General features: G+C 47.7%; 3 protein-coding genes across 3 annotated transcripts; 2 read left to right on the forward strand and 1 right to left on the reverse strand.

The window, feature by feature from the left end:
* The first annotated feature begins 2,472 nt into the window (after positions 1 to 2,472).
* Positions 2,473 to 5,702, forward strand: LOC100831241 (stem 28 kDa glycoprotein). The gene is made up of 2 exons (XM_003568731.4): positions 2,473 to 3,013; positions 5,137 to 5,702. The coding sequence occupies exons 1-2, from the start codon at positions 2,535 to 2,537 to the stop codon at positions 5,519 to 5,521; spliced, it is 864 nt and encodes a 287-aa protein (XP_003568779.1). The 5' UTR covers positions 2,473 to 2,534; the 3' UTR covers positions 5,522 to 5,702.
* An 8,419-nt stretch (positions 5,703 to 14,121) lies between these two features.
* LOC100845177 lies at positions 14,122 to 16,941 on the forward strand. The gene has a single exon (XM_003566410.4). It carries the CDS (start codon positions 14,351 to 14,353, stop codon positions 16,781 to 16,783), a length of 2,433 nt encoding a protein of 810 aa, XP_003566458.1. The 5' UTR covers positions 14,122 to 14,350; the 3' UTR covers positions 16,784 to 16,941.
* A 5,434-nt stretch (positions 16,942 to 22,375) lies between these two features.
* LOC100830934 (leucine-rich repeat extensin-like protein 6) lies at positions 22,376 to 24,220 on the reverse strand. Its single transcript, XM_003568730.4, has one exon. It carries the CDS (start codon positions 23,933 to 23,935, stop codon positions 22,598 to 22,600), a length of 1,338 nt encoding a protein of 445 aa, XP_003568778.1. The 5' UTR covers positions 23,936 to 24,220; the 3' UTR covers positions 22,376 to 22,597.
* Positions 24,221 to 24,481: the final 261 nt, after the last annotated feature.

Here is a 24,481-nt window from a genome sequence, read left to right on the forward strand (position 1 = left end):
TATCTATCACATTACGTGATAGTCCCTTGGTAAAGGGATCTGCCAGGTTTTTCTCTGTTTGAATATATGTGACAGTTATCACTCCGGAGTTTTTCAATTTCCTGACAGACTGCACACGTCTCCTCACGTGTTTTGATGACTTCGTGTTATCCTTTGAACTGTATACTTTAGTAATAACCGTTTGATTATCACAATTCATCAGAATAGCCGGCACTGGTTTTTCAACCACCAGCAAGTCCATCAAAAGATCTCTCAGCCACTCTGCCTCAAAGGTGGATGTATCTAAAGTAGCAAGCTCTGCTTCCATAGTTGACCTCGTCAATATGGTCTGTTTGCAAGATCTCCATGATAGTGCACCACCACCAAGTATGACGGCATACCCGGTTGTGGCGTAGAGATCATCTGCTTCAGAGATCCAGTTCGAATCCCAATATCACTCAAGCATAGCTGGATGCCCTGAATAATGTATTTCATAACTGATTGTACCTTTTAGATAGCGCAATATCCTTTATAGTGCACGTCAATGATCTATACCCGGGTTTGGTGTGAACCTACTCAATTTGCTCACATCAAAAGAGATATCAGGCCTCGTAGCGCTAGCTAAGTACATAAAGAAACCGATTATTTGAGATATCTCAATTGATCTTTCCCTTCTCCATTGTTCTTTCTGAGTATCACGCTGGGGTCATAAGGTGTTGGTGAAGGTTTGCTGTCAGTAAAACCGAAGCGACTCAAGACCTTCTCAACATAGTGGGATTGTAACAAAGTAATTCCACTCTCATCTTTAACCAGCTTAATGTTAAGAATAACATCAGCCTCTCCCAGATCTTTCATATCAAAGCAATTTGATAGAAAGGACTTTGACCTCATTTATCACTTTTATGTTTCTACCAAAAATCAGAATATCATCCACGTGCAAACACAAAATAACACCTTCGCCCCCACCATGGCGATAGTACACACATCTATCAGCCTCATTAATAACAAAGCCTGCAGAAGTTAAAGTTCTGTCAAACTTCTCGTGTGATTGCTTAGGTGCTTGTTTTAGTCCATACAAAGATTTTAGTAACTTGCACACCTTTCTCTCTCCACCCTTTACCACAAATCCATCTGGCTGATCCATGTAAATTTCCTCTTCCAACTCTCCGTTAAGGAAAGCTGTTTTTACGTCCATTTGATGAATGACAAGACCATAGGAGGCAGCCAGGGATAGTAGTACTCGAATGATAGTAAGTCTAGCAAGGGGTGAATAGGTGTCGAAGTAATCTTCGCCTTCTTTCTGAGGTGCCAGATTTCTCTCCTCGGCCACCGTGTGGGGCTTTCGAGGTTGCTTTGATTGCACACTTAGAACCTTTGGCAATGGTGAAAGTAGGAATTAAACTCATAGTGGATAGCCGAGACATTAAACCAAAATTAATGTGACATAAACGAGAGTGCCAAACACTTGCATTATCATTAACACTGCCACAAACCTTATTCGCCCTCTTCCGTACATGATTGCAAAGGCGAAAGGTTCCGGAGACCTGCTCTCCCGATCGCTGGTGCACGCCGGCGCTCGGGATGGAGTAGACTACAACGACGGCGCAAAAGCGAGAGACATGCGAAACCCTAGCGCGGTTGTGTTCCGTATCGATTGGAGGGACGGGCGGCTGTGTATATAGTCACGCAGGTATATGTCGGTTCGGTTTAGAAAACCTGAACCGACTCCACAAAATCTGCACGCGTCCGTAACAGATTCCAAAAATACCTCGCGTGTGTGACAAAAAGATAAGAGGCCCGGCCCGGCCCCGCACCGGCGCGAACTCGAAAACGATCCACGCGACACGACGCGCACACGGGTCGTGACGAGGTTAGCGGAGGAGGAGGAGCACGCATGGGGATTTTCCTTACTCACTTGCTCAATAGGTGAGAAACAACGTCCCTTATATGTTGGTTTCACTCACTCTAAACTAGCAAGGTGCGACTATTCCCTTCCCACTCCTTTCATCCCACTTCATGAATGGACCTTTGAGAATTTTAGAATTTATTAAAATTGGGCGTGGGCTGATCAGTCTTACAACAACCTTCCCACTCCCTTCATCCCACTTCATGAATGGACCTTTGAGAATTTTAGAATTTATTAAAATTGGGCGTGGGCTGATCAGTCTTACAACACAAATTCTAACATTTATGACCCAGCTTATAAGGTCTGCTAGTGTGTAGTGCTAGTATTGCTAATTTTGTCTCACATTTTTTTTTCGACATCGAAGATACCCCGATCGCATCGAGATTGGTCCCATTGGATCACATCATGGGCAACTCTCTCCTCCAATCAAAAGTTCAAAACCATCAAATCCATAAAGTAAAAATATCTCCAACGTGCTGCACGCTCTGAATGTGACCCCGCGAACGCTACCAACCCTGCTCGGTCACACTCTCTCAAGCTCTCAGCTTCTCACAACACCGCGTCCGTGTGGCTATTTAACAAGCTAGTCCCGCACCACTTCGTACCACAGCTCAAGAAGCAACAAAACACAGCAACTGACTTGGCAAACATGACAATGGCCAGTAGGGTCCTCCTCGTCCTGGCCGTGGCTCTCGTGGCCGCGGCGGGCTCCTGCAGCGCTAGCTGGGAGCTGAACATCCGGATGCCGACATCGGCATCCCAGAGGCTGCACGCCGCCATGGAGGACGGCGCCGTGCACGTGGCGCCGCTCATCCACGCGCTCCGGCCGCTGCTGGGCTCCGGCGGCGAGATGGGGAGCCTTGGCGGCGTGGCGTGCGACAGCTGGCTGCTGGGCGTGGAGGCGCACAACGTGCGCGGCTGGAAGACGATCCCGGCCAAGTGCGAGGGCTATGTTGGCCACTACATGCTCGGCAGCCGCTTCCGGCGGGACTCCAAGGTCGTCATCGACGAGGCCATCGCCTACGCCGAGGGGCTCAAGCTCGCCGGCAACGGCAAGGACGTCTGGGTCTTTGACATCGACGAGACCACCCTCTCCAACCTCCCCTACTACGCCACCCACGGCTTCGGGTACGCTATCCACTCAGATTCTATACGTGCATTAGCAATTTTTTATGTGCGAAAAAGACACAAATCTATTACTCCGTATATGCGTTCAAGAAAAACAAAGCACTTCAAACGTTATAAAAATGAGCCAATGCATATTAATCTGAGCAGGGACTAGGGACTTCCGCAGATCCTATGGTTTAAACCAAAAGAGTACAGTTGACTAAATATTACAACTAAATCCGTAAATACGATGAAGTTAAAAATGTCAGAAAATATGACGAAATTGGTGGCTAAATAATCCACCAAGAGGATGTTACAAGTCAGAAAATACGATGGAATTGGCTCGTACGCGACATCATCATATATAAACTAAAATGGACTGGCTAGCTGCTACGTGCACGCTACAATGTTACAGTTAAAGATAATCTCCACTGAAAACCGGGCTGACGTTACATATCTAGAAGAGGTTGGCCATGCTCTAAAAAAGAAAGGAATCCTTGGCGTGCAAAATGATGAAAAGGAATAATTGAACGGAGATGAACTTCAAAAGGTAAATTTTGAACCTTTTCGGAGAAATAGATAGTGTGTTGTATGGCTTAAAGAGATGCTACGACAAACAGCTACTCTGTAGAGTGCGTACTAGACAATACCCGTGTATGGCTTAAAGAAACGCCAGGGAAAAATAGATAGTGGGTTGTGACTATTTATAGAAGATTACAAAGAAAAGTCTAGGCAGGAAAATTATGGCATACAAATTAGCTAGACAATCTGAAATACGACAGAAATAACCTTTTTCTGCCCCAACCATGGGAAAAGTCTTTAATAAAATTATTCCTCTATAAAGCTAAGCTGAGCTGGTGTGCAACAAAGCTGCAATGGTCACTGTATCCAGCTGGATTTTACTATTATTGATCTCTCATAGAAGGAAGAGGGAAAATATAGTAAGTATGAAATTACTACTCCAGTACAAAGGTACAACAACAGAGTAAGGATATTATTGTTGGTACTCTCGACCCACGGGTAGAGACCGGCCGGCTGGGGCCTTCCCACATGCTATATCCAAAAACGAGGATGTGATGTACATGTGATGGTCGTAGCATGCCAGTTTCTGCTGTCCACTTGGCTATCTTGTCAAGAGGGTTATCTTTTCAGAACACTGAGATTTGCACATTGGTATACTAGAAAAATTGTGTGTTCGGTCCATGCTTTGAAATACTCCGTACTTAACTTATTAATTTTGTGTGGGTTTTCCACCCTTGTGCCAATTTGTTCGGCCCTACCAGATTTCAGACATCTTTTGCAACAAAATATGGTTATGTGAGGATTGAGTGCTTTACCTTTCTTGAATAAAAAATGGTGAGCATATATATTATTGACAGGAAAAGGTTAGCTCTCACGATGAAGTACAACTGCAAAGTGTGAAAAAATAAATAAAGAAAGAAGAATAAAGTCACCACAGTCATCATATTTTTGAAGTGAAACCACAGCCATCATATCTCTAACGAATGTTTATTAACATGAGGGAATCGAAGAACTTTTCTTCGCCCTTATCATGAAAAAAATCCTCGATGTAATAGAAAGCTGAGCATCAATGACAATCTTATATTCTCAATAAAATCAAGAAAGCTGCAGTGCTCTCTCCAAAGGGGGTGAGTGGGTGGGTGGGTAACGTCTAACGTGCAGGGGAATGAATTAAGTAGAATTGAAATACTCCTAAACAAGTAAGATTTGAAGAAGAAAAAATCTTGATCCTCTTTGATAATCCACGAAGACGAGGGTATACCAGACCATATCCATTATCCAAGGCACGGACGACGAAAGATAGAACACGGACAGTGGTGTGTTTGTCATCGATGACGTCCTGACGCCGGATCAGTAGGATCATTTGTCTCGTAGTACTAATTTTATGATCTCCACTTGGTTACCTAATTACCGACGATCTCTGTCTCTGATCACAAAGCCTCCTTGCTGTGAGTTTAATATCATATCCCGCGCGCGGTCATTTAGATACTGCTCCACGTGAAATTCCTGCAAGATCGATCACTGCGTTAATTCCAGACCATGTTGTACGTAAAATAAGATGGACATTATTGGTCATGATATGCTCACTGTTAATGTTATGTTTAATTGTTTAAACCGCGCAGGGCAAAGCCGTTCAACGCGACGAGCTTCAACGCGTACGTGTTGGAGGGGAGCGCGCCGGCGCTGCCGGAGACGAAGCGGCTGTACAACAAGCTGGTCTCCATGGGCGTGAAGCCGGTGTTCCTGACGGGCCGGACCGAGGACCAGAGGGTCATCACCGAGACAAACCTCCGCCGCCAGGGCATCACCGGGTGGATGAACCTGCTGCTCAAGCAGCCAGGCTTCAAGGGCTCCGCGGTGGCGTACAAGTCCGGCGAGAGGCAGAAGCTGCAGGACGCCGGGTACGCCATCGTCGGCAACATCGGCGACCAGTGGAGCGACCTCCTCGGCGCCCCCGAGGGCAGCCGCACCTTCAAGCTGCCCGACCCCATGTACTACATCGGCTAGATCAGGCTTCGATCTAGCCGATGCTTTGTCTTATGCATGATTCATCAATAATCCCCTGTCCTTTTTTTTCTTCCTTTTTTTCTTTTGATTTGCTGGTTGATTTCGTGAGGTGAGAAGATTGACTGGAAATAATCATCGTGCATGTTGATTAATTGAGGGGCCATGAGCCATTGTTGTTTCATGTGTGGTTCGTCTTAATTTGGAACTTGTACTGCTGTTGCCGAGAGCATAATGTGTCCTTCTTTTTAGGACATGGAATTGTCGCAGCTGGGCTTAGTATCTGACAGCAGAATACACCAAAAAAGGCCTTCCAGACCAAGCCGGCCATGTACATTGATGTCAGCAGGCCCAAGACCGAGCCCATAGTAGTGGAGGTGGACCCAATCCGACAATTTCAGCACTCTTTTTTATCTCCACCAGTACCATATTCTCAAAAAAAAAAAGTAGGCAGGTACCACGACGTCTTGGACTAATTCCTAATTTTTATTTGGGCTTGTCTAGTCATTGTGCGGACATTTTTTGGCCTAAAAAGTGACCCCCTTCCCTACATGAACATGTCCTGTGTAGTAAGTGCGAGTATGTGACGTGTATTTTTCTCCTCATGTTGTGGTCTCGCGTGACAGCAAAATAGTTCTTAGATATCCTTTTCTCCCTCCTCTATCCTACCACCCTCTTCTTTCTCAGCCACCACAATATCTCCATGAAACAAGTATACCTAAAAAAGACGCCACAAATTACATCCAACAAAAGTCCTATAAATGTTACATCTCATGCAATAGATGTTACACCTAATGCCACAATGTTACATCTAACGTGAAATATGTTACATCCAAAAAGATAAAGTTGCTGTAAAGTTACATCTATGCAACAGATGTTACACATAGAATGTGAAATATGTTGAGTAATTTCACAGAACCACATTTTTATGTCAGTTGTCTTACAAAACCACGGTTGTTTGTAATACTCTCACAAAATCATAATTTTTGGGGCAGTTGGTCTCAGAAAACCTAATCTTAGAAATCAAGGTGGTTGATGGTGTTTCCGACAACTTTGGGGACACCAGTCAGGTGCCACATCATCTTTCCTGAACCCATTTTCGACGCCATGTCAGTTTCTACCCAACCAATAAAAATGTGGCATTCGAGTTGTCGTAAACACCATCAATCATTTTAATTTTCGAGATTACGGTTTTCTGAGACCAACTGTCCAAAAGTTGTGGTTTTGTGAGACTATTACAAACAACCGTGGTTTTGTGAGACAACCGCCACAAAAGTTGTGGTTCCATGAAATTTACTCAAATGTGTTACATCCAAAAATGTGATAAAGTTGTCAAAAATTTACATGTAATGCAATAGATGTACGGGAACGCCATCGTACGAAGGCCAGCACACCACCATCCCATGTAATGCAATAGATGTACGGAGACGCCGTCGTACGAAGGCAAGCACACCACCATCCCAGCCACAGCTTTCTCTCCCGGCCTCCCCCTCCATGACGTAACGCAGTATGTCATTGAGGACGACTCTTGAGGCAAAACATGCTTTAAAACCAAGCAATGGATCTTTATTTCTTAGGTTTCTTGCACTGGCGGATCCAACGTGGGGGCACCACGGGCGTGTGCCCAGGCTCTCCAGCGGCTCATCCAAAGAGAATCAAAGACATGTAGTGACTTTAGATAACAGTAATCCTAAAGATTAAGCTTAAGTGCCCAGGCTATAGCTTTAGGCTCTAGCTCCGCCTGTGGTTTGTTGTTTAGGAAGAAACATTCCAACGCTAAGCCATCAAGAAGAAAGCCAATTTGGTCAGTTTGATGGTCAAAATCGAGTCCTGAAATCGTTGACGTCCTATAAACTAGGAGGAGGAAGCATCTATAATGATGCTCTGGTGGCGATGCTCTGAGATTAGCATAGACACGTGTCATCGATTACAGAGGTCTATACCCACAAAAAAAATTGATTATAGAGGTCTAACTGTATGGTTTATAGAAGATCTAACTTTTTTTTAGAGAAACAGTAGATCAATGATCTACTGCAAATATATTAATAAAAACAGTAATATGTACAATCTGATAATGAAAAATTATACTCCCTCCGTTTCTTAAAGATTGGCATATTAGCTTTCATTAAGATAAGACTTTGCCACAAATTACTATGCCAAGGTGTGATTTATATGACATGAAATTCGTATCGCTAGATTTGTTATCGAAAGTACTTCATGATACTTGTGGTTTCATGTCATATAAACCACACGTTAACATAGTAATTTGTGGTCAATGTCTTGTCTTAATGAAACCTAATATGCCAATCTTTAAAGAACGGAGGGAGTAAGGGCCAACTATTTAAAGTTTGAAATGCAGTCAACAAACTGGGAACATTTATTTCTCTTAGCATGATGAAATACAAGATTGAGGTCACCTTTGAAGATCTGTTTGCACCTGAACAAAGATGGCCTGATATTATTGATGATACAGTCATTTCTCACCTTCCAAATATATTATATACTAAAAGCAATATGAGTGGTACCGAGAGGAACCTTCACGTTGATCCACATCATTAGAATTATTCTGATCGTTGGATCTGAAAGCTGGGAAAACTCAACCGGTAGATCTACGTGACAAATAATTCTATTTTAGGTACGTAGTAAAATTAGAACGTGCGCAAACTACGTGTCACGGTCCAAAGTCCAAAGTCCAGATTTAGGACGTGCGCAAACTAACATGTCACTTTCTGTAAAGTCCAAAGTCCAAACGACGACAGGGAGCAGGTCAGCAGGAGACCCGGCGGCAACGTCTTGATTTTACTAGGCTTGCATCTGGCCGCGGCTGGATTGCACGTTACGATGGCCGACGCAGGGCCCTGAGATTGGCCGCAATGCCCAATAACTTAATACTCTATAATTCTGCACGGATAGGCCATTATGCTTAACTAGCAGCATGGTCCTCGCAAATGGAGTCCATCATCAAAAAACGCTGACAATAATTTTGTTTTTCATAGATATTGATATTGTTATATGTTTCAAATAATGGGGTCTATTTACCACAAATATAATGCTAAATCAATATCGTTAGGAGATTTCTTATTATGTGGAATGCTTATTGTGCTACTTTAAAAACATAATACTAATGACTATATATTTGTGTCATTTGTATATATGTGTTATGATTTTAAATGTATACATATAATTAAAGTTTGTTTCACAAGCTAACTATTTTTATGTGATTTTTTTATTTTTTATACACCTAATAAGAGGTCTATCTAATAAGAGGCACCATATGTATGGACTATGGATTTCTATTGTGTTTCATCTCAATGAATTGACCCTCATAAACGTTTCAATTCACTTGATTATACTTCCTTTTTTCCTTTCAAAGTTATCTAGAAGTCCATAAGTTCTCATATATAAATATATATGAAATTAGAATTCAGATTGCAAGCCAGACAAATTTTTGGACATGGTATTAGATCAATAGATGGAAGTGCGCAAAACTACAATATAGTTACCTGAAGTCATGTTAACTGACAATACGAATGGTGGAGACAGAGGTCTGACATGTGCTAGGGATCCCCTCTTGATCTTGTATGTACATATATGTATCATAGCTAGCTCTAGCAGTCTAGCTAGGCTGTACCCCTGAGATATTGGAGTCCTGGCCAATCCAAAATCTAAATTTAGGCCCTGGATTTAAGAGAAAGAAAATATGGAAATTAGTTATTTCCATTAAGGATAGTGGCAACACAACTTTTTTCTAAGAACTTAGACTGTCATCAAAATTCAACATAGAAGATAAACCAACTTAGGAACCTTTTCTGCCCTAGTGGAGAAAGCAAAAGTGCTCGGATCAAGGGCCTCTTAATTTCTTAGTATCAAGCTGGAAAAGAGCATAAGCTAGCTAGCTTCATCCATGTTGGTATTGGAAGGAATTATATACATGTTATCAGAGTGCTAACAGTGACGACATTAATTACAGCTGAAGTTAGCGTCCCAAGGATTACTACTCTCAAGTTCTGAACATAAGACCTCATCGATTCTATTAACAAAATCAGTTACCATTGTTAGTATTCTGAAGTGAATATATACAATCCTAGGTGTCTTAACTGGGTCAAACAAACATGTCAGAACTTCTATCCTGCAAAAGAACACATATTTTCCTGTTACAAAAACACGATGAGGTGAGGACTGCATAATGGTCATTTGTGTGGTGCTCTCAAGGAACAAAATGAGCTATCTAAAAATAAATCAAGTAGAAGGAAGAGGAGAAACAATTGACAAAAGAACGAATGAAAGATCACATGATTAAAGCCTTAAACCTAGTTCCAGAACCACTGCTCTTAATACAAAGAGCACCTGAGAATTAATGAGAAAACATACGCATACCTTAAGGCCAATTCATGAGCAGCATTATTGTTGTCTCCTTTCACTTTGTTGATACTAATGACGTTAGTGAAGAGCTCCAAGTCCACCTTGATGTCATGGTAGCATCGATCTGTACATGCATGTGTGCTTCATCCAGAGCGGTATGGTGTGCGCTGCTGCAAAGTCTTTTTCAATGATCAGAGGACCACGTCAATGGTTTGAGAGGATCCTAATACCAACAGCTAGGTGGACTAAGGATCCTAATGCTGTAAGTTCTTTGAAGAAGACATGGGGATTCTAAGCAATTAATAGCTCCAACTCTTCAGAACCCGTGGCTTTCACAAAAGACCGTCGAGGTTGAGCAATTAGGCTTAGGGTGTGTTTGGAGGGCTCCACTCCACCTAAACTCCACTTCACCTCCAAACTCCACTTCACTTCAACTCTACTTCACCAAACAAATGTGTTTGGCACACAAACTAGCTCCAGATCCAAATAATTGAAAGATTGATATGAAAAATCCTTCTTATCCTTTTTATATGTTATTTTTTTCTTTTAACTGTCGAACCAAACTGCTACTTGCTGCTCCACAAGAACTGATCGATTGATCATGGATTCATGGTTTGCCTGGAGTCAATTGATTGATCCACCGTCTGACCACGAACACGCAGCAGCACAGGCACGGGCAGCAACAGCGCCGCCCACGCCGCCTCGAACTGCAGCACAGTAGTGCTGTCCCTTACGAGCAGTCGGGGCCCCATCTCAGGCAGACGTCGTGCAGCCGCCTCAAGCAGCAGCAGTCGCTGCCATGGACGAGCAACAGCAGGGCCACCTCGAGCAGCCGCAACCGCGCATGGCACATCAAATCAACAACAGTGCATCGTCAAGGACTGCAGTGGGGGCTTGATCCGGTGGAGTAGAGGGGACGCGCCGCCGACTCCTCATGGCTCGCGGGGGATCGAGGGCGCGCTCGCCGGAGATGGAGGGCGGAGGGAGCGCTGGAGATGCAGCGTGGCTGGCTCTGCTAGGGTTGCAGATGAGCCGCCATGGCGCCATGGCTCCGCCCGTTTCTGTCGATAGGAGGAAGACGAGGAGTTGGGGGCCTGAGGACAGAGAACATAACGGTTCGTTTCATTAATTGCATTGGTGGGTAAATATTTCTAATTTTAAGTGAAGTGGAGCAGATGAAACACCTATTTCTTAACTCCAGTGAAATGAACTAGAGAACAATGCTGCTTCACTTCATCTAACACATGAAGTTTAGAGTGTTTGGGATAGTTTCACCTGCTTCACGGTGAAGCTGGAAAGTGGAGCTGTACCAAACAGGCTCTTAATACACTCGGCCTCTGCCCTGGTACGGGGCATCTGATTTCTAGCCCTCTCTAGATGATACGGCCGATTTGCCTCACTCTGATCGGTTCTCTTTCTGCCAATTAGGATCACGCCGGCTACGTAACTCTCGGATTTGGATCTGACCTGTAGAAAGGACAATTCCATGGTGGTGTGGCAGAAGACAGGGATGTGCGACCGGCAGCGCTAGGGCATAACGTGGGTTTGGTTTGCTCCTCCCGTTAGTTGTTTGCGGGTACAGGAACGACAACACTGGTGGGAATGTGAGATCAGATTAGTATTATTGAACGGTTAGATCTGCTCACGGTTAAAATTGACGTCCAGATCTTTTGCTTTTTGTGTGATTTTCTAGCCTGTCTATCTTTTTTTCTGGTTGCTCCGTCATGTATTTTTAGTATATAATAGATAGATTGGATGGGTGAATGCATTATGCTGAGATCGATGATTTAAGGTGCCCATTCAAGGCCGAGTTAAAGCATGTACTGGTTAATTATTTATTTGTTCACACAAACGTTAGCATGCATAGTCCTTAAGCTGCTTCAATTTATTATCTATTACTCCCTCCGTTTCATATTAAGTGTCACAACTTTGTTTAGATATGCATGTGCGTAGACGCGTTTTACTGTGTAGGTATATGCGTATTTATTGCGACACTTAATATGGTACGGATGGAGTATATACTAAAAGCAATAGAAGAGGCTCCACTCCGGTCGACATCATTTGGATTATTTAGACAGTTAGATCTTATATATGTTGCTTAAGATTTAAGGTGGTATATCTGATGAGTTATTAGGGACAAAACATCGAAGTAGTATGAGGCCCACATAGGCCCAAATATGCTAACTAAGCCAAGTGTTTATTTGTATGGTGTCAGACATAACATATTGCATGCGTTAGGCGGTAAATATGTTACGACATAACAACTTTTCCATTGTTTTCTCGGATCGCGACAATATTAAGTGGTCTGACGGGCTAGGAACAAAGCATCAAAGTGGTTTGATCAGGCCCACATAGACTCAATATGCTACTGAGCCAAATATTTACTTGTATGACGTCAAACGCAACATACTGCTTTAGATGATAATATGCTACCACATGATAACTTTTTTCATTGTTTTTTTCATGGATCATGAGAACATTAAGTGGTAAACCCCCTCAATTTGCCAGAATCTATATTCTGTAACGAAGATTATTAATAATGTGCATTAAAAGATATATTTAGGATCATATGCTGGTATGATCCTAAATATATCTATGGCTACTAATTAACATCGTATAGCGAGTGACTGGCTTGATAGCAAATGAAAAAGCACTCACTAAATATCGCTACAAAGTCAAAAAATTAAACGACTAGCTCAAGATCTAAAACTTTCATACAAGTTTCGATAGCATAATCACGTAAAATTTTATTCTCACATGATTATTTTCAATAAAATGCTACTACCTACTAATATAGTTTGTCATACACATGACCTACTGGTGCAATCAAGTGATTGACCAATTCAGCTTGCGAACTTACTCTTATTTTTATGAACATATGTGATTTATAAACCACACATGATAAGTCGCCTTAGGTAAGGGCCATCGTCTCACACATGATCTGGACTTTAGTTCCAGATGCACAACTAATATCATCTCAAACAGTCAATTAGTTCGATGCAAACATTGATCAACCAATGTATTGTGAACTTGAAACTATGGACTATGATATTGTGTCATTCAAAACACGATATCTTACATATTTTGTATGTGCAGTATGATTAGTTAATTCTATTTTTTTTCTATATGTACGTTTTAGCTCTAACTATATAGGACGCATTGTCCAAACTTTATTACAGGCGAATTGCGATTCACTAATTTTGCGTTCTAACAACCAATCATGCTCATATTTGAGACGCAAGTTTTATTTTATACGGGTCTAATAGCGCATACAAATGACACATATATTATTTATTTGATGCTTTTGAAAGAGTACAACAATGCATAGATCAATGTAAGTCAAAATATTAAAAATGTATATCGCGCAGGACACCGTGCTGGTGCTCCAATTAACAAATCAGTGTGGAGATCTCCATATGAAAATGGAACCTTGAGCTGCTTCTTAAGCTCCTTGAAGTTGTGATGCCCATTCAAGTGAGGTCTGAAATGTGGGCAATGGTATTTCCAGCATGCAAGAGTAAATGGGCATTGGAAAAACAGATGATCCCTAGATTAAATATAGATTCCTTGACAGAGGACACATTCATGTGAGGAAGGTGAAAAATCTTCTGGTGCAGCATAGCTCTAGTGTTAAGTCTATTTATAAGTAACAACCAAATAAAGACTTTGTGTTTCAGCTGGTAGCAGGAGTTCCATATCCACATAAAAGTGTAAGGGATCTCAAGCAGCAGTCGTGCAATATCCCGTAGGCATTTCTATAATGTCCCAGATGTCATATTGGAGGTCAATATTAATCAAATGAACAAGCTGTGTCATTTCCAGAAACTGATGGTAAGCATCTTCAGAGAGTGGTAAGTTGAATAGAGAAGTCAAGTCATTGCATCTGGCAATCTCAGCCACAGTCAGGAAATAGGTGAGGCCATTGACTGTCCAGGCGATTATCTGACCATCTATCCTCCCAAAAAAGTACTGAATTTCCAGAATGTGTCTTGCACATAGCCCTTCAGAGAAGATCTAACTGGTTATACTAGTGTTTTTTTTTTCTTTTTTAGAAGCGCTGCAGTGGAGCACTGTGGCAGCACGAGCTGCAGGTCACAAAGAAGAGAGCAGGGAGCCAAGGGAAGAGAGCAGAGCCGGTAGATGAGTAGTAACTGCTACATGCTGGAAAATGTACGGTACAAGAGCAGAGAGGGCAGTGAGTAGTTAAGACGAAGAAGCCCACTTTCCCTGGCCTTGTCATTGGTGGTGGCCTGGCTCTCGCCCAAAAAGTGGATCAATTCAATATACACGTAAGGCTGCTGAGTGGTTGACCCAGCTTGACTTGTTGAGTGTCATACTCTCCGCTCCAGCATGCAAGGCATGGCGGCCGGGCCATACTTAGAACTTACTCACGCAGACGAGACGACCTGCGTAGCTAGCTGATCGAGCAACCACGCGCACTCTCGTCAGTCGTCAAGCAGAAGACCGACGATGGGCCTGCTCGACGGCGGCGGTGGCGGCGGCGGCGTAGCTAGCTACAACGAGAGCTGCGGGGTAACTAGCGGGCTGGTGTGGAACCTGACCTCGTCCTACGCCGACCAGAGCAACGAGGCCTCCATGGTGTTCGCCACCGTCATCATGTTCCTCCTCGCAGCGCTCTTCTTCAACCTCAACCTCTTCAGCGGCCTCTCCGACGCCAGCGCCATCCTCGACCCCAAGGTCCGCATCGTGCTCGCCAAGGCGCTCTCCCTCTTCCTCCCCGTCATGTCCTACCTCTTCTCCGAGGCCAAGAACGCCGGCCTCGCCTGCGGGGGCTCCGCGTCCGCGGCCGTGAGCGGCGCCGGCGCCGGCAGCCCGCCAGAGCTCCCTCTGCGTGCCCGGCTCATCCTCACCTGGATGATCCTCGTCGAGCTCCTCCGCAACAAGGTGGAGGAGATCCACATGCAGGAGGGCGTCTGGCACACCGGCATCGTGGAGCGCGCCGGCCGCGTCGTGTGGCTCGGCAGCCTCGTCTTCTTCAACCTCCGTGGCGCCGGGAGGAAGTCCGTGTTCGGCATCCTCTGGCTCCTCTGCGTGGCCAAGCTGGCGCAGAGGGTCACTTTCACCTTGGTGGGGAAGAACTCCTTGGCCCACGGCAAGAACCCGCGGCTCATCATCTCCTACATGGCTCGAATGCTTCACAATAATCATCATGAGCAGCAACATGGAGACGGAGCCGATGGACTACTGAAGAATTGTCGGTACGCCGTGATGGGAGAAGACAAGCTGGTGACTGGCCTGGCCCCGACTGGCTGCAGCCTCGCCGACGACGCCAACGGCGTCACCACCACGACCGTGGGGAAAATCTGGCAGCTTGCAGATTCCGACCCCTTCCTTGCCTCCATCGACCAGGATCGGCGGCTGAGGAGGCTCTGCCTCTCCGTCGCGCTCTTCAAACTCCTACGCCGGAGCTTCGAGCACCTGCCGCCGATGAGCGAGGCCGAGACCCGCGACTGCCGGGACCTCATCTTCCAAGGCTTGTACAACAACAGGAGCAATGGCGGCCAAGACGACAAAGCAGAGGAGCTGTTCCAGGTGATGAACGACGAGACCATCTTCCTGAGCGAGTACTACCACTCCGTGGTACCCGTGGCACTGGCGAGCCCCTTCTTCCTGCTGGTCAACTACCTCGTCCTCCCCTTCATCGTGCTGGTCCTGTGCCTCGTCATGGTCGTCCTCTGCGGCAACGGCGACGTGCTCTTCGCCTTCCGCAGCATGGAGAGCGACAACTACAGCATCTCCTTGGGGGTGGCCAGGATGGCGGGGTGCCTCCTAAGGCGGGTCGCCACGTCGCCGTCGGTCTTCTTCTCCACCATCGACTTCTCCATCACCTTGCTGCTCATCCTCGTGCTGGTGTACGAGCAGGCGTGGGAGCTGGTGGTGTTCCTCTTCTCCAACTGGTTCCTCGTGTCCCTGCTGCACGGGTACGCCGCCAAGCTCCACTGGCGGGGCAGCGCCGTCTTCAGCTGGGCAATCCGCCGAATACTCTGGGTGCGCGGCAAGATGAGTCACCCGGACCTCACCATGAAGCAGCTCTTCGCGCTGAGGTCCTGCCGGTGCCGGCTCTCCCTGATGCTGCCGGCCACCGTATCGCAATCCCTGCCGATCCTGCCGACAATCGCGGTGCCCAAGGAGGTGAAGCGTTCCATCGCGGAGTACATCGCGACCTCGCTGTACGATCCCGACAACATTGGTGGCCGCGGGCGTGCTCTGAGCAACGGCAAGCTCGCGGTCGCCGGGCACCGGGAGCTCCGGCGTGCGTGCGAGAACGAGAGCGTCGCCGAGGTGATCCTGGCGTGGCACGTGGCCACCTGCCTCTTCGAGGAGAGGCGCCCGCCTTGCCCGAAGGAAGAAGAAGGCACGGCCTCGGCGCGCGTCGTGGCGACGACTCTGTCCAAGTACTGCGCCTACCTGGTGGCCTACCACCCGGAGCTCCTCCCGGACAGCCAGGAGTACACGGAGAGCGTCTTCGAGGCCATGGAGATCGAGCTGAGGAGCACGGTGGGTTTCTGGAGCTACTACCTGCCAGACATCGTGGGCGCCAGGCACGAGAAGGTCAGGAGCCTGGCGGAGAAGCTGGGCGAGGCGCTGGAGCTGGTGGGGATGACGGTGCTGCAGAGGGGGGCCAGCCTGGGGCGCGCGCTGGAGGAGGAAGACGAATGCGGCGGCGAGGGGATGTGGAAGGTGCTGGCGGATCTGTGGGTGCAGCTGCTGGTGTACGTGGCGCCGTCGGGGGACGAGGAGCGCGTGATGGGGCACGCCAAGGTGCTGCCGGAGGGCGGCGAGTTCGTCACCGTGCTCTGGGCGCTGGCCACGCACACCGGGATGCGCCGTGCGCCCGTTGCGCTTGCGCCGCCGGTGGATGTAGAGATGGAGCACGTTTAGGAGTAGCTTAATTAGCTACTCGTGGCTCTTGTGTGCTGTTTGTTTGGTGTGTTCGACATTTCCGTGGGTTCGTTGTAGATGAACAAGTTTAATTGTACCGAAAAGCTGTGTAATCAGAATGATTTGCCTGCCTACCTATGTGATCCGACCCTTTACTAGTGGTCCAGGAGAAAACGTAACGATCGAACGTTGCAGCAGTCGTGACAAGCATAAAAAATGCTCATCGAAACTAAACCAGTCCAAAACGAAATCCTTACAATGGAAAACTTTTCTAAATGACTCTCACAGGTTCGAGGTCACATGGATGACTAGTCACTGAATTTGTGTGTCACCGCTCGCTGCGTGGACAAGGAATTACGGATGGACGAAAAGTTTCACCGCAGGCTTCGTATCAACGAGTGTTTCAAAATATACAAGAGATGCTATATTTGGGACGATACTTTATAATGCAAGCAAAATTTCAGTTCTTCAACCTGGGCTTGGGCCTTTGGATTCACAAAATTTAGTACTCCATCCTATTCAAGATAAGTATCGCTGGTTTAGTTGGTGACATTTATTATGAATCGGAGAAAGTATCATATAATAGATCGTCCGAATAGTATCTTATTATGTACATAGACTCTCACTCGACTATGTCCTGGTAAAGTATTTTTCAGACATTTTTGGTACCATACTTAAAGTGTCATCCTACTTTGTAAGAAGTTACGATTACAATACCTGTCATCCGGTACAATACCTGTCATCCGGTAAGTATATCCACATCATGGTGATAATTCATACTAACCACATGGTAACTACATCACCACCGGTATGGCACCTACATCACCAGTTCACCACCGGTGTGGCAACTACATCATCAAGGGTGGATCTAGGGTGGTGCTACCCGTGCTGTAGCACCACTCCAGACAGGGTGTTTAAAAGAGATACTATTAGCTATCTAGCCCATAAGTATGGAATATGCACAAATATACCACCATTAGATCTATATTAGCAACATCCTTCTTCAGTTTCTGGCTCCGCCACTGTACATCATTACTGTGGTGCTAACTCTTTTTTCTCATGAATATATGGTAGTTACATCAGCTATCTGATGGTAGCTTTAATAAAATTAGCATATTCGTATGAATTGCTTACCTAGATACAAAAATGTTGAAGACTCGATGAAATACATACAGAACAAAAATGCACACCTTTAATCTTTTAACTGACCAATCAAACTAATAAGTGGTCAGAGATCAAGTCCACCTGCTGTTTGGTGAGTTCACAAATATTCTGCATGGAAGATTTGTTTATAGTGTATGTATATTGTAGTGCACTTGTATGCCCACATTATAACTTCAGTAAAACCTCTTACAAAGGTAGGCCAATTTGACTTAAAGGATAGTCGATCTTGGGTGCTATTTTTGTCGTTTTAAAAAATTCCCAAGACTGACTATCCTTTAAGGCCAACAGAAATTATTTATTATGTATTCATGAATAAATCACCATAATCTCTTTTTTGGCTTAAGCTTTTGTTTTAACTTTTGAAGGAGCCGTTGTGACAAGTCCCAACTGGAGCGTCTTTCGTGCAAGCTCATATAGGAAACACAATGTTGGGCCAGCTAATACACGATGGGCATGTGAGATTAAAAAGACGAAAGTTTCTAAAAAGACACAAAAAAAATAATACAAACATCAGAGACATAAACGTGTGATTAAATTAGCGGGAACTGACGGCCTTTATTCCTTGACTGAAAAAAAAATACAATTTCTCTGTCGGCTGAGCAATAGACACGTTTTTCTTTATCATTTTAATGATCTTATCTATATTCTCTCTCAATTCTATCATCAACGTCTACGCATTTTCTCTCAAAAAACAACAACTATGTATCAATAATATTAATTCAAAGATAGATAAATAGTAGAGTGCAGTTGGCATAGTCTAAATATCTCAAATGCCAGATTTTAAATATTTCAAATGACATAGTATAAAATAAGCACAAATCAACATTAAGCTGTTTGACGATATTTTGTACCAAAATTCGTCGCAAAATTAAATCAACACAAGAAAAGAGGTGCAGCACGTATACATGTAATGGGTCGGATGTACACCATGCACATGCACGATACATGCATCAGCTTGATGCGGCTAGTAAGTTCCTTGCATTAGGTGGCTTGATTAGCATGAAGCATCCCTGCAGGTTCATACTTTGGCCATGCATGTCACGTTGGCTAAAAAGATAAATGTCCAATGTCTATACGTGAGAGACAAATCAGATCCTAACTAATTTGTTTTGTTCACGTGAAGCAATCGATCCATGCAGGATATGTAGCATGCGGCAAGCTGCGGTATCTACAGGTAGAGTTCGTTTGGTTTGGACTTTAAACGCACAAGCGCATTTTGCGGGAAGAGATAAGCAACAGCGTGCGCGTTTTGCGGTTTGGCCGAAGAGATAAGCACATCGGGTGCCTATAAAAGGCCACGGGGTTATCATTCACCGGGGGATGGAAGGCAGTGCTCCACGCGCGCCCAAGACGGCGGCGGCGCCAACGATATGGGGAGGACCACGAGGGCTGCGACGGCAGCACACCACTTGTGCACCCAGGCACAGCCGCCCAGGACGGCGAAGACCTGCACAGCAGCGTCTTACACGTATGAAGAATCTACACACATGGCAGCGGGCCGGGCGCGCCCAAGACGGCGGCGCACGCCGCACAAGGTCACGTAGGAGATCGCCATGCATATCACGTAAGATCTTCTTTCTACTCGTTTACATCCAGATGCAGGTCGGGGTGCACAGGAGAAAATTCTGAGGTAGGACATAGGTGTGGTGCCCACGCGTCCAAGACGGCCGGCGGCGCATGCCGTACAGAAGGATGGGTTCATCAAGATGTACAGGACTAAAAAGGAGGTCAGCGAGACGCCGCATCCAAAGCACGGCGTCAAGCAATATATGCATAACAAGAGTACAGGGGTCTCTGGACATCAAGGACAGCGGCCGGCCACGCGCTCGTCCAAGGGGGGCGCTGTATAGGGAGATGAGTCCTTCTTTCAGCATGGTACGTAAAGAACCTCTCTTCCTCGTCTATGCAGGTGCCATGGAGAAAGCAGGCAGGAGGCATGCCGTTGTCTCTAGAGTTTAGCGGCGTGATTTTGCGACCACCTTTTTGACGTTTTCCTGATTGCCGTCACGGGACGTGCGCCATGTTCCGGCGTCCGCTCAGTGCGGGACGTCGTCTTCATCAATAATCAGCACACGTCCGTCCATGCCGTTGGTGCGGTCGTGGGCGATGTCTACATATTGCACGCCCTAGGCAGGGCGTTCTTCATCAACAAGTGCCATCGTCAAGGCATGGTAGCCATGCCCGTGTGGTGTCTACTGAGACACCGCCATACACGGCGCCAGGCAGGTGCGTTCTCCCGCTGCCTCAAGCACAGCAACACACACGAGCTCAACCTGCAAGGGCAGCATGCACGACAAATACATGTTGTAAAGCATGCGTTCTTCTTTCATCATGGTAAGTACGGTTTCCTCTAGCTTTCTCTTATTCTTGTCTACCCAGGTGCCATGGAGGTGCATGCAGGAGGCATGCCGTTGTCTCCAGAGCTTAGCAACTACACTCTTGCACCCGCTCGATGCGGGGCGCCGTCTTCATCAATAGCCCGTCAACGACCGCCTAAGCGCCAGCGTGTGCGACGGTGCGGAGTGGGCGACACCTACACAGTGCTCACCCCGGGCGAAGCGCTACCATGCTGAACAAGGCGTCGTTTTCATCTACAAGCTAGCTGACATCAACCTGAACGTCGCCGCCGGTGGCGACACAGTGGTTCGGTGATGTCTACATTCCGACTGTCAAGCGTCACCGCTCGTGGCGGCCTTCTACGTGGCGCCCGTTGAGACACCGCAATACAGGACACCTATCTTGGCGCATCCACCGACCTGGTGTCGTGCTGGACGCTGCCACTCGTGGCGGCCTTCTACGTGGTGTTCGCTGAGACACCGCCACACAGGGCGCCTGTCTTGGCGCATCCTTCATTGACCCAACGTTGTGCCGCCGCCGCTCGTGGCGGCCTTCCACGTGGTGTCCGTTGAGACACTGCCACATATGGCGCCCGCCTTGACGCACACAGACGCTGTCGCTCGTGGCGGCCTTTTACGTGGTGTTCGCTGAGACACTGCCACGAATGGCGCCCGCCTTGGCGAACATTTCACAGGTATGAGTCATATGTATGAACACAGCCGCTCATGGCGGCCTTCTACGTGGTGTCATCTGAGACACCGCCATGCACGGCGCCCGCCTTGGCGCACTCTTCACCAACTTGGCATTGGCAAGCCACCGCTCCTGGCGGCCTTCTACATGGTGTCCGCTGAGCAACCGCCATACACGACGCCCGTCTTCGTGTACTCTTCACCAACTTGGCATCAGCTTGCCGCCGCTTGTGGCGGCCTTCCACGTGGTTGTCTGTCGAAATACCGCCATACATGGCGCCCGCTTGGGCGCACCCTTCACCAACTCCTGGCGAGGTCTCTTGCACCCCCGACAGCTCCTACATCGTCGTCTTCAACATTAAATCTACTCCCTCATCCACGTTGCCGATGGCATTCCGGCATCCAACCATCTTCCCCAACACTGGCGAGGCGAAGCCATTCCACCGACATGTCCGTGTACCGATGAAGTTCATCACCACATCACATGCTCTTGCTAGGCACCAACGCTAGGTGACGGCAAGACTTCCTGTCGGGTCTGACGAGGCAGACATTTTACAGGCCAGGTACCGACGAGACGAAGGCCGCGTCATCAACCTGTCTAGCTGACAAGGCACGTGTCAGCTAGACACTTCATCGTACATCGACAAGACGGTGTAGCACGCCGTGAATTAGCATTAATTTCGTTTCTCGATACGAGATTAATAAAATACATGTTTCTCTACTTTATCTTTGTTTATTTGTGTATATTAGTACACCGGCACGTCCGCACCTTTTTATTTCCCTTGGCACGTTTGAGAAAATACACTCTCTGTCTTAGAAAGTTCGTTATTTTTCTCACCAAACATAAACACTTGAGATTGTCGCCAATCATGGATGACATGCGCCGGAGAGGAGGCACGGGCCGCGCAAGATAGAAAGGAAATTATTTTGTTTTATTTTTTTGACCAAATTGACTATGTCCGGCTTGCAATCCAATGCGACGGACAACCGGCAAATAACATCGGTACGGAGCACCATTAGATAACTAGCATTTGAGATTGGCATTTGAGAAGTTCCTTGGAGATGCCAGCTGATCAGACTTTGAAACATCTTGGGAACAAAAACCCGCGAAAACAGGTGCTGCTGGTGTGAAACTGGAGATTGTACGAATGCACGAGAAAGAGAAGGGCAGCTAGCAAGTAGCAATGCAGCACATCACATGGCCTAGATTGAAGCATCCTGCTGCACGGCGGCCATGGCCTGGCCCCCCTCGCTGAAGGTGGTTGCATCCACCATCCTCGTCTCTTCCTCGCATTTATGAAGCCATCAATTCCATCTCTCACCTCGCTCTTAACTCCCTCATCCAGCTCAAAAGCAAAGCTCACTGCTAATTGAGCAAAAACAAGTTCACATATCGGCACTGTTCATAATAATCATGGTGTTAGTTATAGATACGAGTAGTACTCCAGTATTGTTTATACGCTAGAATAGAATATAGTGGTTAATCAGACATGCAAAATGTCAGGATGGATTAACCACCCAATACCAACCGATGATCCAACAAGGAGGCTAATTAATTAATTAGATTAACCCCCGAAAAAACAACAAACAAGTGCATGCACGGGTCGATCCGTTGGATAAGGGTTCAGGGCACAGTGACCGTGGCCTCAGCGGCTCCGCCGGACATCCCGAAGGGCAGCGCGCCGCCGAACGTGGCGCCGATGCCGAAGGACACGGCTGCCTCAGCGCAGGCGACGGGGCGCGAGCCGGGGATCCGCAGGCAGCTGAGCCCAACGTCCCCCGGGGCCTCATCGCACTCGGGCTGCGGCCGCTGCATGCCCCGACCAGGGACGCAGTTGCCCGCGAAGTCGAACACGCTCCGCCCCGCCAGCCGGTCGCAGTCCTGGCTGATCCCGGAGAAGAAGTTGAAGGACACGGACAGGTTCGTGATCCGCCTCAGGTCGCACACCAGCTCCGGGAGCTCCCCCGTGAGCTGGTTGTGCGCGATGTTGAGCACCTCGATGCTGCCGGAGAGGCAGGAGAGCGTGCTGGGCAGGTGGCCCGACAGCGAGTTGTTGCTGAGGTCCAGCACCTCGACGCACGGCAGGAAGCCCAGCGCCTCCGGGACGCAGCCCGTCAGCTTGTTGTTCAGGAACAGCAGCTCCCGGACCCTTCCGCCGCCGGCGCCGGCGCCGTAGCCGTAGGATGTCGGGACGGGGCCCGTGAGGCGGTTGTTGGCGAGCGTGATGACCGTCGCGGGGGACGACCACAGGGTCTCCGGGATCTGGCCCTCGAACCGGTTGTTGTTGAGGAAGAGCGCGTCCAGGTTCTTGACGAACACCTCGTCCGGGATCTCTCCCGAGAAGCCGTTGAACCGCAGGTCGAGGTAGACCAAGGAGGGGATCAGTAGAGTGGATGCCGGGAAGGGGCCGGAGAAGAGGTTGTTGCTGAGGTCGAGCTCCGTGAGGTACTGCAGGTCCCTGAGCGTGTCCGGGACAGCGCCGGAGAGCGCGTTGCTGTTGAGGTGGAGGAACGTGAGGTGGGCCAGGAGGGAGACGGCGGCCGGGAGCGTGCCCTTGAGGCCGGCGTGGTTGAGGTCGATCCCGGCGACCACGGCACCGGCCGGCGGCGTGGCGGCGCTGGCAGCGGGTGGAGCGGAGCAGTAGACGCCCTTGTAGGCGCACACGTTGGGGCCCTGCCATGACGAGAGCGCGCCGCGGGGGTCCTCGGTGATGGCCGACTTCAGGGCTTGCAGCGCCGTGTATTCCTGGCCCCCGCCGCCCTGGATCTGTGTCGAAGAGTGGCCCAGGGAGTCGGGGCTGGGAGGAGGTGGTGCGGCGCCGTTGATCCAGACGCCGAATGTGGCGCCGAGGCCGAACTGGGTGGTCGGGGCGGGGGAGGACAGCAGCAGCAGCGCGACGGCGGCGATGGCGACCGCGTGGGCGTGGAGCGTTGCGAGGGGATGGAAATGTGGCTGCTCCATGGCTTGGTTTGGCTGCTTCTTCCCCCTCAAAATTTCCTGGAGGTCTCGTGAGAGATTTTGCAGGTGCGCGTGGAGAGAGAGGTGGAGGGAGCGAGCGTGTCCGTATGTGATCCTCGAATCTAGCGAGAGAGTGTAGCGACAGCCTGCCTGCGAGGTGTGCAGTGCAGTCACTGCATTGCAGGTTGATGCATCAGGAGGTGATATGTTTCCTTTCTTTCTCGTGTTGATTGGGGCTCCCCTCCAATGTCCGATTCCCCTCCAATGTCCGATCCCATGATCGACGTCAACAGGAACTCAGGGCATCACCAGCCACGCGATCCAAACGGACGAGTATTCCTGGTTGTTTGGGTCGCGGGACGGACAGAATCTGACGTCTGGTCCGTTTGGGTCGGGCAATGCGGCCAACGGGACGATCCATTTTGCTCCGACAAATACATGAACTCCAAAATAGTGCCCATTTCAGATACAAAAACTAAGTGTTGATTTCGAGAATAACAAATTAATGATTAATTCCATAATATAGATCGACAGTAGCATATGCATCTC

This window comes from Brachypodium distachyon, chromosome 2 (genome assembly GCF_000005505.3).
Source record: "Brachypodium distachyon strain Bd21 chromosome 2, Brachypodium_distachyon_v3.0, whole genome shotgun sequence".
In the NCBI taxonomy this organism is placed as follows: Eukaryota; Viridiplantae; Streptophyta; class Magnoliopsida; order Poales; family Poaceae; genus Brachypodium; species Brachypodium distachyon.